Source organism: Trachurus japonicus, chromosome 9 (assembly GCF_045865225.1).
Source record: "Trachurus japonicus isolate A0001 chromosome 9, Traja_1.0".
Taxonomy (NCBI): Eukaryota; Metazoa; Chordata; class Actinopteri; order Carangiformes; family Carangidae; genus Trachurus; species Trachurus japonicus.
Genome location: NC_140915.1, coordinates 37,555,140 through 37,571,961, shown reverse-complemented (window position 1 = coordinate 37,571,961; position 16,822 = coordinate 37,555,140). Strand labels below are relative to the sequence as shown.

At 43.2% G+C, this 16,822-nt stretch overlaps 1 protein-coding gene across 1 annotated transcript in view; it reads right to left on the bottom strand.

Annotated features, from left to right (window-relative positions):
• The window catches only part of LOC146982161 (breakpoint cluster region protein), a 38,159-nt gene that overhangs the window by 16,977 nt on the left and 4,360 nt on the right, over positions 1-16,822 (bottom strand). The window contains exons 3-5 of the mRNA XM_085787740.1: positions 2,861-3,033; positions 1,105-1,209; positions 586-771 (exon numbers count right to left, since the gene is read on the bottom strand). Of these exons, the coding sequence (XP_085643866.1) occupies positions 586-771; positions 1,105-1,209; positions 2,861-3,033 (464 nt within the window). The remainder of the gene's footprint in view (positions 1-585; positions 772-1,104; positions 1,210-2,860; positions 3,034-16,822) is intronic.

Below are 16,822 nucleotides of genomic sequence, written 5' to 3'. Positions count from 1 at the left end.
GATTGACTATAATCTAAGATTACATACTTTATCAATACTGGTACAACAACCGCTGCTTTGTCTATTGAGTGTGCTGCTGAAGGAAAGTGGGCTAAATGTCCACCAGATCGCATGGTGCAGTACAGCACTTATTACTGGATGCAGGATAGTGTTGCAACATTGGAAAACTAAACTATTGGTGAGGTAGTGGTTTGATGAAATGGCCAAGATTTCTTCCTATGAACAGACTATTACACACTGATATATACAGAAGACATATATATGGAAATACAGGGCCCTTATACAGCTGTAACCTGATACACTGGTTGTTTGCACCTTTTCCTTTTAACTCTTTCCATCAGTCTTCATTTGTATCTGTGTAGGTGTCAGTGTATATATACTGTATGCTTATGATGCTCTGGCTCTGTTGGTCTCCCTATGTTTTTTTTGTAGATGTTCTGTTTTGGCTCTATTTTAACTTGTGGTTCAGGCTACAGTTATAGCATGTACATAATACAGTATACTACACTGTCTTTTTTCTGCTGAAAATCAATAAAAAGTGAATTACCCAAAAAAGAAAAAAGACAAAACACATGACCTCCGTACCAGTTTCTGGAAGAGGTCGCCCACACACTGCTGGTGGCTCCAGTCCTGGACTCGGGGCAGCAGAGCGTCGTAGAAGTCCTTGTGGATCTCATGAAGCTCCGGTACTTTGAAGAAGATGGTCTCTATCTGCTGGATAGTCAGCATTGGTTGGGACGTTGTGGCTGCGGCCCGCAGAGGCTTCATGGGCTGGATGAATAAACACAGTTCATGTTAGAGAACATGTTTTCATTCTCCATTTATGTTACTTCTTCCAAAAGGTTATATGATATGGTCTCACTTGACTCAGAGTCAAACAGCACTAACAGTAGTCTCTAAAACCAACCTAACACTGTATTGAGCTGAGTAAGCCAACTTCTAATTTTTAAGAGGAAGAACTGATTATTTGTTCTTTCAAAAGTTACACTGAGTCACAAAGTAAATGCAAAATATCAGCAGTTTATTTTCTTTTGTGAGCCAATTTTAATTTGTCTGGGAAATGATTTTGTGTGTGTGTGTGTGTGTGTTATTATCTTCACATACTATGAGCAGGGCCTCCAGGTGGCTGAGGTATGTCTCCTCACTGGCCAGGATTCCTGACAAAACCCACTTTCTCATCTCCAGCCCCTTCTCCTGATCCAGCTCCACCTGACACCACCACGGCGGAGAGAGAAAACAATCAGACGAAGAGGAACACGTTTCGCAACAACACAAAAGACTCACGTCCAACATACGTGACCTGAAAATATGTTGGATCTTTAATAAACCTCCCCCACACGTCTGCAAACCTCTGGCTGCAGATATTGTTGTTGTGGGCTTCGGACGGACCAGATTTGATTAAACTCTGTGGGAGTTTGAGATTCCAGGCGGCCTGAACCACAGACTCCTAGCACCTTAAGGAAGACAAATGTGTCTCTGAGTTTTTTTTAACTCCACACAGGTTAAATCCATCAGTCATCCTGGTGCGGGCTATCGTGACAGTAAGAAGAAGCTCACCGGAGCGTCGAGAGGGGCTTTATCAAGCTGCTTCTTTATGTCGGCCGGATAAAAAATGCTGAGTGAAGCCTCCATCATGACTTAAGCTTTGAAGATCACAAAGTGTATACATCAGAGGATAAGAAACACCACAGATAGGACGGGAACACGGCAGAGGGGGGAGGGGAGCATCTGTTTGCCCACACTGAGTTTGCTGAGTGTATACAGTCCTGTTCAGCAACGCCCTGCCTCACAGTCAGAAGCACTTCCATCTGTGCTGAGCTGTACGCTGAACTCTGGGTTTTATTGGTGGCCTCTGGATGCCTCAGCTGGAGCAGCTGTTTGAACGCCTTGCCAGAGGCCTTCTTCAGCCGTCTGAGACACTCCACTGGTTTTACACAGGAAGCCAAGTTCGCTCATCGTGAAATACACAGCTAGTGTCGTCTGTGGCTCTGGAGGAGTCATGGATGTCATTACAGTAGGGTCAATGAGATGGTGTCGCTGTTGAGTTTGCATAGGGAGCTTTGTGGAAGTGTAAACGATTAAAGGCATAGTTAAAAATTTGGCAAATTGGCCCATAGCCATAATCCCTATAGTTTTAGGAGTAGGTTCGTTACTTTTAATTGTCAGTGCAAGCTATTTTTAGAACGGCGGAGCAGAGCAGAATCCAACAACTCCAAAACGCTCTTGTGGACAAGTTGTGACCTGCACATTCACCACACTATTAGATTATAACAGAACGTTACGAAACAGAGTTGTTTTTGAGGTAAATTCATCCAAAACCACTGATGCGCGTTCCTGTCGGGATCAGATTTGCCTCGAAAACAACTCCTTATGGTAATGGGTCAATTTGCCAAAATGTTGAACTATCCCTTTAAGTGAATGTTTATTATTCTCTCTCCCAGTGCAGATTTCATACAGTACTATTCATTTAGAAAGACTGGCATGTTCGATAAACAACCATGACCTTTCCTGAGAAGGCCGGTCTGTGATTCACTGCATGTTACAATACAGATCTCCTGTCAGATGTTGCTTGTTTAACAGGACAAAAAAGGGGAAGCTATTCCTTGAGCAGTTCCTAAGATGCTGCGTTCATGAGAATGGGATGGATGGACAACAACCAAACATAAAACCTCAGAGCAGGAGTCAAAGGCATTATGAGCTGTCCCGATATCGACTGTTACATTTTAAAACTGATCTGCTTAGACTGAAAAGCCACAGCTTCTGTAAGTGTTGGATGGTGCGTGGAAAGTGGACAGTGAAGTGCAACACAGCAGAGGAGAGACCTGGTAACGTGTCTCTTGAGTTGACTGGGTAATATTACCGACAGCGATGATTCCAGAGAGCCGGAGCACTGTGTGTCTCGGCTCTTTGAGCGTAGCCGTGGCGAGGAGGAGGGGGACCCGGTGTAGGACAGAGGGTCGTGGCGAGGCTGGTGCTCCTCTGAGTGCTCCAGGTCATATCCATATGACGGAGGGGTCTCGCTGTAGGGAGCCTCTGTGAGAAAACAGTCAAAGCAAGGAAAATAAACAATGAGAAAGCTGATGCAGCAAGTTAACAAATCTTTTTTTGTTGGTCTGATACTGGGCCAATAGCGGTTTAAGGGGGTGGGGCTAACAAAGCTATTTTACTGGTAGTCGCGGATTATTAAGATGCCACCACCTTCACACATCTCACTATAGTGACATCAGGAATGATGTAGATGTTCATCTGGTGCTTAAAATAGACAAAAAACAACCCCTATGAAATTAAAAAGAAACCAAATATATCCCCATTGTGATACATTTCTCTGGAACCTGTGGGACAAGTGTTTCCAGCACCAGAGCGCAGCTTTGAAGAGGAAAAGCTCTAATAAACACACTGTGGACTACCTGTTCAGAAAAGGCCTCTGGAGAAATAAACAAACATACAGAAGCCTCTAAGGAGTCTGATATTCCCTCAGGAGTCAACGCAGACTAAAACTGAGCTAAAAGGAGAATAAGAATTAAGCAAATATTCATCAGGTAGCCTGCCAGGAACATCAATCCAGCATCAATGCTGATGTTGCTCTGTGGAAACTGCTTGCAGACATGTTCACCTCAACATCTTCTTAAGGTAAATGATATGAGGCTAAAAACAAAACCCTCAAATGATTCGTCTTGGATATACGTATCTCTCTGAGTACTTCTTGTGATCTAATGCAGTGGTTCTCAAACTTTTTTACATCAAGGACCCCTAAACTGAAACAAATTAGACCACAAACCCCTCCATTGGACAACATTTTGAAACAAACACCAGAAATATTTTTGCTTTGAAACTGAATAACGTTACTTTTTTAGTCAATGTACATTCAAATTATGGCCAATGGCGTGAATTTTTTTGGGAAAAAAATAGAGAAATTCATGGAAGAAAAAGGAATTTCTGGGGAAAAGTGGTAAAATTTCAAGCAACAGTTGGGGACCCCCAAGAACCACTGATGTAATGTACAAAAGTGGTTTATATTGTTTATATTATGCACTTTGTATTGTCTAGTATTTTGTATCACTTGGGTTTTTCTATTGTTTTCTTCTTTCTCTGCTGAAACTATGATGTGCATTGCAACTGACATGCAGTTGTAGCATGTGTATGACTGTAGCCTGTCCAGTTTGACCATGTGATCTTTGACACTATACTGTATATAGGAGTGAACATATGGTTGGCCATTTTATACTAACCCTGATAAAGGCCTATGGTCGAAACACCGAAACATTGTTGAATAGCCATGTTGAATTAAAAGTTTTTTTTTTAACTTTTCATCCTTGTGAGTGCTTCAGTTTTTGAAATCACTTCAATCAAATAATTGGTGTCTGTTGACATCATGCTCACATTTGACATATCCAAGCCCTGTGTGGTCTGCTGTGTGCACAGAGCAGGAACAAGGGGAAAGTGGCCCTCAGTTCAATTTGTCCAGGGACCCCTGGTGTGTTAATCCAGCCATGACCAGATTGCGTTATATTGTACAATGTTATTTTGTATTACCCTTGTACACCCAACATGTGTAACAGCAGCTATCATAGAAAACACAATAAACACTAAGCATGTCCTTTACTGCCATTTGTCTTCATATCGCAGCCTGTTTTAACCTTCATAAACCTGTGACCTACACAAATCTACCACACGGCCTGTGCCAGCCTACAGCTGCTCGTGCCAGCAAAGTGGATAAGTCTGTGAAACTGCCGTGGCAACACACGTGCTCTGTTCATGCCCGCTTTGATATTCACAGTGTGTTTGAATTGTATTAAGATAACAAAGAATCAAAGTGCTACTGTATTCAAAGACGTCTCCAGGCTCAGGAAGGAATCCTTCAAGGAAATAGCCACACAAACCATGCTGACACTTGAAAAACAAGTTGAACAGTGAGAAATGTGTGTTGTGCTCATCATCCCTGTGATTTCAGACTATTAGGACACCCTCAAGATGAGGATAAACAGGTTCTGCATCCTGTAATTACCGCCAGCCGCCTCTGACACATCGGCGCTCATCATCCTTATTATCATCATTATCGCCGTCAAGGATGTCGGCGGCCGGAAAGATAGAGAGCTGAGATTTCAAACCTCAGTGAGACAGAACGGGCCAGAGTCAGACGCATCGAGCAGGTACGAGAGTAGAGCTGGTTCAACTCGGTTTGAAAAACAGGAAGGAGAGGATTCCGGAAACTGGGGGAGGATAAAGCCGAGTCACCCTGGAGAGGGGGCCGGGAAGACGGACAGAGTGACAGGATGACATCCACAGAGGCCACAACAAAAGAGTCAAGCAAACACACTGGGCCCAGCAGAGAGGCGGAGAGCTGTATTGACTGCTTGAGGAAAGAGAGCAGCGCAGGCCAAGCAGCTTCAGAGCGCAGGGGGAAGTCCATGTGAAAGGCCACTCTGTGCCCCAGCGAGATTATACATCAGGCCCAGCGTCGGATGAATAACACATCCTCTCTCGGCCAGCGGCCTCACAGCCACAAACTATCTCCAGAAACAGCCAAAGCTTGGAAAAACACCGGAAACAAGTAGAAAAAGTAAGAAAGAGGATTAAAAGGTGCATTCTGCAGCTTTGGTTTGTGTGCATTTAAATGGGAACTTCTTTTTTTTTTTAATAAAGAGCTGACTTGGCTGCAGCAGTGTGAGAAAGACATCACAATAGATCCTCAGTGCGCAGCTTGTTGTTGGAGCCATCGCGAGCGCAGCTACTGAGGAAGTGTCCATGCAGGTCTCTCCGGGAAAATTCGGCAATTCATCTGCCTCGGAACGGAAACAGGCTTTCTGAGCAAGGTCATCTTTTCACAAACAGCTCCCTCTCCCACTCAGTCACACACTTTCATGTGTGGTCACAGCGCTCTGCTTCAAACAGTGAAAAAAACAAAAACAAAACCACAATCCAAGCCAGGAATCTTGGCGTAGTCGTGGTCTCAGCTCCACTACTTTAAAAAAGCCACATTCGAAACCAGTACACAGTCAGTTTACTGTCACGTTAGGAGCGTATCAAAGGATGTGGAAGATGTACATGTTTCTCTACAAGAATCTAATCAAATGGATGACACAGCTGCAGCTGATGGTGTCCTCACTAGAAACAAGACCAGTCCAGTTCTCAGCTGTTCAACCTGGCTTCCCATCTGTCCAAGACCTGACGTCACAATGACTCTGTTGGCTCACAAAGCGCTGGAAGTTATGAACCACCAGGTCGTCTGGGACACGTCTGCTTTCTGTCCCCAGAGTCGAAGCTAAACATGGAAGAGCAGCGTTATGCTGCACATATCTGGGACAGAGCTGCAACAGGTCTGCCCTTTTATATCAAGACTCAGGACTTTTCTCTTTATTTAAAGCCCCCCTAAAGAGGCATTTTAAAATTTGTAAAAATGCTCTGCTATGACTATGTTTTGATTAAAATTGCTTTTCGACAAAAAAGTTGTTTAAAAAAACTCTCAAAACTCCCGCCTCCCGCCACCGGGTTGCTCGGTAACGGCGGTGCCCGTCAGCGGGGGCAGGGAAGACGGAGGGGCGATGTCAAAACATGAAACTCACTCTGTATAAGTAGATGTGAAGTGTCATCATCATAGTGGACAACAATGAGATGCAGAAAAAATCAACGGGATTGGTTGCTGACGTATTAAACCTGACTGGGTGCTGAAAAACTGATCCAACTTTTTCAGACTCTGGCTTTGAAACTGCATTTTCAAATCTAAAATGCTCAGTCGTGGCTGCATTAGCAACTTCACTGCTGAAATGTCTTGTAGCAGAACCCAAACACTACATTGACATGTTAATCATTTCAAAAAGTCAATTTTTGGTTTAGGTTGTCTTTAATCAAATATGTTTTTTTTTAATTCAATGGTTTATTTACCGGTAATTGTTATTTTTATATTTTGAAATGTTTTATATTGCATCGACATGGGACAGTGTTCCAATTTCATTGTACTGTTGTATGGCGTGTGACTGTGCAATGACAAATAAAGATGTATCTTATCTTATATTGTCCTATGATACTACTTTGTTTTAAAGCCTTCTATGTTCTGTGTTAAGCATTGTGACTTTACGTGTTGAAACCTGTTATACAAATACATCTACAGTCACAGCTACCATGTTTACATTACAGCTCACGCTGAGGTGCCTTTGGCAGTCAAAGGCTTCGCAGAAAATAACTTGTGCATAAATGAAAAGATCAAACTATTTCTGTAAATCATTGTGACACAAAGTGTAGTTGACTTTTTTTTACCCTCTCCTCCTTTCTTAGATTTTGCTCCAACAACTTGTTTCTCTGTGTAACCTGCCTTCTTTCATTTGCCCTGATGGTAAAACAGTTTGTGACCTTTGGGCTGAACAAATAAACTGAAGTGAAGGCTGTTCTTTAAAAAACTCAAATGACCTGCTTAACTTGTGACACAGAAGTTCTGTTGTTCTGTTTTTTTAAGGCCAAAGACCAATAATGACATTTCAGAGTTTAAAATATGTAACATCAGACACTTTCACTTTTAACATACACATAGGACATTAACAAATGTAATATAAAACAAACTTGTTTATCTATTAATCTATCACATTCAGTTTTATATTTTAGTCAATATTGCCTTAAAACCAACACGCTTGTATCATGAAATTTAAACTTCATGTCATTCAATTCCTAATATTTCAAAAACACCTGTTCAAATAGAATGATTTCATTATCTGCCTTATAACACACATATGTTGATACTGATATCCATCATGCAATATTCTGATGATAGTTTTTTTCTATCTCACTTTTAAATAGTCATTCTTGAATATATTAATTCCTCAGTCAATTGAGTGAAAATTCTCCATAAACACAGTTTTAATACTGGAAGCAAGACAACAGAAGTCACAGAGAAGAGACAATGTTGTTTCTTGTATCCAGTCTAAGCATCACACATGAGGGGGGCCGTCATTGTGGCAGCTCCTCTCTCTTCCTGTCTCATACCCAACTAGCAGCAGCTTAAAATGGTCTCAACTTTGCAATAGAGCTGTAATAAATACATGCTAATGACATTACGTAACGTTGCTGAGCCCAGCAGTCGCTGCTGTGAGCTGTGCGGAGCCGTGGATCAGAGAGAAGCTGATTTTGTTTTGGACTGTCTCTGAACTCTGTAATTCTGGTGTTTTTGAAGGAAATTCATTTGGCTGTTTTCCTACAAGCCTGATGCACGCCAGATTACTGTAAATCACCCAACCACTCCCCCCCTAAAAAAAACAAACACCTTTCTAGACCCCAAAAAGCAGAGTCTTTGTTCCACCGCTCCACCACCCTGAACAACAGCACCTAAAAATAGTAGGATATGTAAAGAGTTTGTCAAACAACTGGCTCCTTGTTTCCAGCGCACACTGTACAATAATCACTCATCATGAAACACTTTTCCTTCCTGCAACATGCAAACAAGACTGTAATGTTTAGATGACCGTTACTGCAGTTTATTAAAAGGAGGCACACTGGCTGTCCCATTGATGACAAAGCAAAGACACATCGGAGGCCCTAATCCTAATCCACAGAGATGAACTGCGATAAACGGACAGAGAGCGAGCGACAGATGTGCAGCCAAGACAGTATCACAGCAGCAGATTCACTATCACAGAAATAATCATGTGGCCTTATTTCCCCACACGAGGCCAACACACAGAGTCAAAAGAGAGAGGAAACATGGGATGTTTCTGACTGTGCTGCTGGTTGTGGAAACAACCAGAGGTGAAAGATTGGATCTATGTAAATTAATATTATAATATTCATGATTGGAGTAATGGGAACAATTAAGACGACGGTTCCCAAACATAAAAAGCAAAAAGCTTTATGGGCTGATCCCAGAAAAGAGCTGGAGCTAGAATAGTAGTGTCCATAATTCAGCTGTGAAAAGGCAAAGTGCTGCCCAGGCTGCCACAGTGACTGATCACTGATCAGTGGGTTTAAATAGCTCAAGGGCAGCGGACTCCTGTTTGTATTGCTCTGAGAATCGGACCCCACTTATTGTTTCCCACTGTGAACATATTGACCATCTGCACAGAGATCGGTCAGCTGACAGACATCAGTTAGATTGTGAGCGCCCAAAAATAAACGCCACAGAGCAAATGTGTTGATCGATCCAGTAGAAAGGTTTGGAATTGAGATTTAAAGCATCTATAATAAACCACAGTGGGAGGAAAATAGGAACAATGAAGGACAGCCTTACTGTCACCTCTGTAATGGCTGTATAGATTTGGGGAAAAGTTGCACCTTTGGAATAAAAGCAGCGGTAGATGCCAATGTGAGATGTTGTTAAAAGCTTAGCACCACTTTATGGCTCCAGCAAATGGATTCTCCTCCAGACTGTGCGGTCGCTGGGGAAACGGTGGTGGCAGAGAGAGCAAAGAGGGGAGCCAGTTAAAGGATGATGCTTTTTCAAACACTTGATGCAGTGACCCCGGACAGTGGCCCGTGCTGTTTTCCTCACTTCTTGGCAAATGGAAACATCTCAACAGATTTATGTGTAACGCACTTTGCACATTAGGTCATCAGAATCCCGCCACTAATGAGGAAACTGATTTTTTAAATTGTCTAAATAGGTTGAGTGTCAAGCCCCATAATGCAACTCTGCAACATATTGTCAGTCCACTATACCAATTCAATCACATAGGTCTTCTACAGCCATGTTAGCTGCTTTGAGGCTGCAGCACTTTGAGCTACATATGAATGTCAGCATGCTAACATGCTCATAGTGAAACCTTTAAAGAGATAGTTCTGCATTTTGGCAAATTTGCCTATTGCCATAATCCCTAGGTTCATTACCTTTATTTATTGGTGCATGTTGTTTAGAGATCAGCAGGGCAGAAACATGAGCTGCTCAGCGAACACAATGGAGGTGAATGGTACAGGTACCCGTCTCTCATCAAACTCATCAAATACACAATCCAGCAACTCCAAAATGCTCTCGTGGACAAGTTTTGACCTGCACATTCACCACGCTATGAAATAATCATTACAAACTGTTTTTTTTAAACTTGTTTTTAACAGACAAAATGATTTTTTTTTTTACTTTTGACTGCAGTGTGCAGTCTTCCTCAGAAGTGAAATAGGAGACGATGGGGAGACTCACAAGAACAAAAAAGGACAAAGCAGAACAGGAAACATTGAAATCATCAGCCATATCAGACCACTGCAAGAGAAATAACCACATCATGGAGTGGGATAGAGCCAAAATCATCGGGTCAGAACCACACAAACACAGGCGATGGGTGAAGGAGGCAATAGAAATTTAGAAAACGGGCCAACAACACCATGACCAGAGATGAGGGAGCATTCATGCTCACACACACCTGGGACTCTCTATTCCAAAGAACGTCGGACAGCGGGAGGCGTGGACAGGTTGGCCACGCCTGGTAACATCAGCTAATATGACAACGTTACAGCCATTAGCTGACTTCTGAGGAAGACTGCCCACTGCAGTTGAAACATATCAAAGGTAAAAAATGTTCTTTTGTCTGTTAAAAAGAAGTAAAAATAAATATCTAACTGAAGAAGAAGACAAATGAACATAATCATGAGGCTAATACTGTACCATCTTTCATACCAATATATTTTATATTTACGAGGACTTTCGGAAAGCTGAAGCGTTTTCACACTACATTTCCCATGAGCCTCCGCATGCACGTGAAATTCTTATATAGTTATCGAAAATGGACCCAGTAACAAGTGTGGGTAATGTAGATTAATCCACATTTTATAACCAAAAGCAAACTCCTCTGGGTCTCTTTAAGGGTCTAACTCCAAACCAAAAATGTCAACTTCATGATGGCCCCAGACAATTTTAACAAGGAATAACCAAAGGCGTCAGTCTGTGGGGATGGCGACCGTCTTTAGGGACTAAATAAAAAGCGATGACTGGATGAGCAACATCCCAATCCTCCGACCACCCAGCTAGCATGGCGAAAAAGTATTCTCCAAGCCCAAACTTGGGGTTACTCACATGATGTTACTTACAGACTTTACAAAGGTCCTACAGAGCCATAGAGGACAATAAACAACTCACAGGCTGTGTAGTCCTCACCAGAAGTACTAGATTGATTTTGACAAGTAAAACCAGTGGAGTGTCCCTTTAACCTCATACTGTAACTGCGGTGTCTGTTGTGCTAATTACAAACACAGGCTGTGTGTTTGGCAAAAATGTAAAAATGTAAACTAACACATCATCATCATCATCATCATCACATCCTGGCTCATCTGTAGTGTCTGCTGGCTGGAGGAGGCCCTTCAGACCGCAGGGCCCCGTGGAGGCAGCGAGGCCCACCAGCATCCTCTGATGTGTACAGTGGCGCAGCCTAAAATTAGTGCCAGTCATTGAGCAGTGTAGGTCAGAAGTGGCGGCCCAGCCCAGCACACCTACTAATCAGTGTGCATTGAAATAGCTCAGGGGCCTCATTTATCATTGTGGATACACGCTTTTTTACACGCTCTTTCCCCCATTTTGTGCGTACGCACTTTTCTCCGCCTAATTTGGGATCTATCAAACCAAAACTTGTCGGGAGTAAGTGCAAAAATTTACGACCAGTCCGACCATGGCGTACCGGCATTTACACGCTTTTTGAAGAACAAGAGGAATTGGCGACGCCGCTGCAGAGTCAAAGAACTGCAGTGTGAGAGGGAGAGAGGAGCGCGGACACTGTTTGAAGTAGCAAGTGGTGGTGATGATGACCCCCCCCCCCCACCACCACCACCGCACACGTGTTGACGTCGGCACTTTACATGAAAAGCACAGCGACTCAGATTTTTCCCCTGTGCATTTACACTAGTTTGCTCCTAAATACTGGCTTTATAAAACGAATTTCGTTTTCTTTTGATATCATATTGATATTTTTCCCCTGCATGTAGGCTACACCTCTTCCACAACCCGTCTGTCCAGTCTGGAAAATAATTTCTGCGACGTGCGTGTGTTACGTAGCCAGACTGGACACACACAAGCAAGCAGCAAGTCCAATAATGTCGGCGCAAATCAAAGCAAATGAGAAAACATGATCGATATTTTTTGTGTGAATAATATTTATTGTATTTAACAAAAATGGGTGCTGCCCAACATCATTTTAGGAAAAGTCACAGACTGGTGGACTTCAATGTTTTTTTTTTTTAATATATAGCATATAGCATATGCACAAATGAAAATCAAAGTCTTCCAGTGAACGGAAGTTGGGGGTTAGTGGAAAGGGGTGCAAAGTAATACTAACTGGCAGTGGAAACCCTGCTTTAAATTATTATGACATAATCTAAAATAAGGGGCAGAATAAATATGATTCTTCTTCTTTCTGTTCTGTTTCATTTAGATTTGGGAGTTTTTTGTTTTTATTGAAGCCTTTCAATGCAAGATGATGTTTCTGACTGATATTGCCGTGTTATCGTGTATCTCGCTTTCAGAGAAATTCCGCTTCTTTCTCCGCTCTCCGTCTGTCTGTTGTCTTCACCGTCTTCCACTGACGTCATTCCACACGTTTCCAGAGTGCACATGGCTACTTAATATGCACGTAACTGATTTGCATTGACCACATATGGTTGCGTGGGGCCGTTTAGGGGGCTGGGTATGAGGCGTGTTCTCATCCACGCTTTTCTCAGGTCCGGTGTGATCTATCAAGGGAAATACCGTGCAGCCGTGTGTACGCGGAGTTTGATAGATCTGAAAAGAGTGTATATTTTTTGGTCGTACGCACATTTTGCCTTTCCGTCGTACTGAAAATTTAAGAGGACTTTTACACGCTCTTTGATAAATGAGGCCCCAGGGTGGTCAGACTGCTGCTTGTAACAGAGGGAATCAAAGCCCAATAATTGTTCCAGTCTGTGAACATAAACAGACAATGGAGTGTATGCACGCGTTAAGCTACACACAGATTAGCTTTATGGACGCGGTAGGAAATAGCAGCATGTCTAATGTGAAACGGTAGCTATTAAGTCTTATTAGGTTATTACATTAGGGAATTATTATGATTGCAATGGTTGTTTTGAAAAGCCTATAAATTATCCTGGAGCCTGGCCAGTATTCAGCCACAAAGTCTTTTTTTTTTAAGTGCACACAAACATAACTGCTGATGTTGCTTATTATAGGGAAATGATGAGCACAAGAAAAGTAACCAGTCACATGAACAGCCATAGTGACCTCCAGGTATGATCAAATATTCATTTGCATGTCTGAATAGAATTAAATATTTGTGGACAGGCCTCACCTGATGTGCTTTAATGTGATTGGCTAAGATATAATCTGCCCGGCAACATAGGTTTTTACATGCCACAAGTTGGTCAAAGCCGACTGATCAGTGGTCAGTGAATCAGATCATCACATTTACAAATTGTTTGGACTGTTTTACTAAATTACAAAACTTATGAGTCAATGAAAATTAAAAAAAAAAAAAAGTCTGGATCATTTCTTCTGCAGCTCTGTCAAGTCCTCAAAAATAACTCCTTATGATGTCACCAGGGCTGTCTGAGCTCCAACATTTATTACAACTTGCAATTTTTTTGTCATGTTATATAATGTGCTCAGTTACAAATTGGGTGGTTTAAGGACGTGGGCATTTACCCTGCAGCGAACAGATGCTGTTGGGATACATTATGGGTTATAGGGTATAGTGTTTTTAGGGGTTGGCCTATAGTAGAGTTGAAATGTCAGGACATATGTAGCACCTAATAAAGAGCCTCTTCAATACTGCACATCATTGGTTCAGCTTGATGCCGGCAGCCAGAGGGGACATCTGGAAGGGTGGGACAGACACAGATGCTGTTGTATACATGCCATGCCTCTGATGCAAAACCACCGGTATGTTATCTAAGATCATACACTAAGGGCAGCATCATGTCGGTTCAGGATGATTCAGTGTAATCAAGTAAAGGGGTCTGCTGCTTCAAAGCAAAAATAGGAGGTGCCTTCTGCCGGTGATGCTACTGTGAGTTTGGTCCACTTGTTTTTTTATCTGTTGCTCTAAGGACAACAAAGATGATTTTATGGAAGTCTATCTATGGAAATACAACAACAAACCACTGGACCGCCGCTTTAAATGTCTGGATGCCGAGTTAGCCAGCCAACATTTTGAGGAAAACAAACTCTGCTGTTGACCGGTGACACAACAAGCTCCATGGGTCAGGCTGTTGTGAGAGAGGTGAACTCATACAACACTTAACATTTCATTAACCCCCCCCTCCTCAACACACACACATACACACACGCCCCACGAGCAGCTGAGACATTCCATAAACACTTGGCCTGCCAGCCAGCAGCACAGAGGGCCCTTTGAGTGGGACCAGGGAGGGGAGCTGAGATTGCAGGAGCCGAGTGCTGAGGCAGAGCACGAGGGAGGATCACTGAGCCGAGGGAGGCCTGCAGGCTCATAATAAACATGCCAGGGATTTTTTTTTTCTAGGAAGGTTTATCTATGGAAACGTAAGTGTTGGTTATGTGGATGGAGGGGAGGCGAACAGGAAAATCTAGAGTGAGCGGTCTTGCTTGGTGTTTTTGCTCTCTCTTCTGATAGGATGAAAACAGAACAAAAAGGCTATTCATGACTTTTTACTGTGAGAGCAGCTGCCGATGCCTGGCCTGGTGTACTGATGGCCTGCCAGCTTTTGACCACTCTACCCAGTACACTGCTCAGAAGAACAGGTGTCTTCCTTACACACACACACACACACACACACACACACACACACACACACACACACACACACACACACACACACACACACACACACACACACACACACACACACACACACACACACACACACACACACACACACACACACACACACACACACACACACACACACACACACAGGCGAGCTTGGCTGCTGACAGCACTTCCTCTAGTAGGCCTACATTTACTCTAGGAAAGGGAGAGGCTGAATTCTTTAGCTTCCTTGACCACCGAACCTCAGATGTTGACATTCAGGTACAATGATAGGCCTGTCTGGGCTTCCTAGGGGGACCTCAAATATTCATGAGTCTGCAATTAACTGGGAGTGCGAAACCAGCGCCGGTGTGACTTCTGCTGAGGCAGCAGGCAGTGCCTACCTCTGGGCTGAGGCCAACACATTCATACAGCCTTCATCACCTTCCAGGCAGACACTTTCTATTAATGTCACAGCCATCCCAGACGGACCTCGTCTACCTGCAGAAACTGTGCCACGTCCTGGCCAGGGCGAGTTCAGCTTAAAGGGATAGTTCAACATTCTGGCAAATTCGCCTATTGCCATAATCCCTACAGTTTTAGCAGTAGGTTCATTACCTTTAATTGTCGATGCAAGCTGTTTTGAGATCGGCAGGGCAGAGACGTGAGCTGCTCAGCTGATGCAACGGAGGCTAATGGCATTTCTATGTTTCCCTCATCAAACTAAATACACAATCCAACAACTCCAAAACACTCTCGCGGACAAGTTGTGACCTGCACATTCGCCACGCTACGTATGTAACATTACGACAAATTAAGCAAATACTACTTTTGAAGTCACTCTGCCGAGCATCCCTGTTGGGAATGTAGTTTCAGCTACACAATTGCCTCGAAAAGCAACTCGTAATGTGGTAAATGTGCAGGTCACAACTTGTCCGGGAGAGTGTTTTGGAGTTGTTGGATTGTGTATTTGATGAGTTTGATGAGGGAAAGCCCAGAAATACTGCGTGCCGTGCAGAGCTCCCGCTGCCCCGCTGATCTAAAAACAGCTTGCACCGGCAATTAAAGGTAATAATGAACCTACGACTACAGGGATTATTGCAATAGGCGAATTTGCCAAAATGTTGAACTATCCCTTTAAACACGTCCTAGAAGACAATCACCTTGATTTTGCAGAGCGATTACGATTAAACTAACGGGGGTTTGTTATTTCCCCCGTTGGCCGACCTCTTCCTCTGCGCGTGGGCTCGCTGCAGTACATTAACCAGTAGACAGCCTACACGCCCGGGTCCTTCCTCAGCCACAACAGCAAGCCGTGGCCACAGGCACGTCAATGTCATGATGATAATTAATTATGGCAAAATAGACCCATCAGAGAGGTGGCCTCCTTAAAGGCCCACAGCTAATCAGCAGCTCTATTCACAGCCAGGCTTGACAAATGGCCTAGATAACCAGAAACAAGGAGACAACACTTATTCTTCTATTCATAGAAAAAAAAAAAAAAGTCCCCTGGGATGTGTCAGTTTTAGACTGGCCATTTCACACAGCCCAGTGGCAGCAGCAGCAGCAGCAGCAGCAGTAGCACATGTACATGTTTGTTTTTGTCAGTCAGTCTGCGTTTTTGATGGAAAATCAGTCTTTTTTTTTAAAGCAGAAACAGACTGCTACCACACCAGACCTTTAAATCCTCACACAACAGCAGCAAGGACAATGTCAACACTGTGGCTTCTGCAGAGTTCACATATTCCCTCGGCAGGATGCAGGACATAAACACAGCATTCTGCCCAGCAAAGCCCAGCAACAGCCCAGAAAGTTTAATATAGGTGAAACCACTGATGTTTATTGTACAGTACACTTTACATTACTTTGTCTGAAGGTCACACAAAGCATGGCTAACTGCAGCACAAAGCGCCTTCACAACGCTGAGATTAATTTAGCTTTACTAGGCTGATTTAATAGATTTTAGTGAATACCGCAGCGCTTTGTGATAAAATACAAAAAAAAAAGACTTTCCAACTGCTCCCTAAAAGTCACTAACCACAACAAAGAGCAGTTTATTGCACAAACTTGTCTCAGACCGGCTCCCTACCCTTGGCCTGATCCAGCAACGTGCACAGTAATGTTATTACAACATCAGAAAATAAATCCAGACTTCTGGTAAT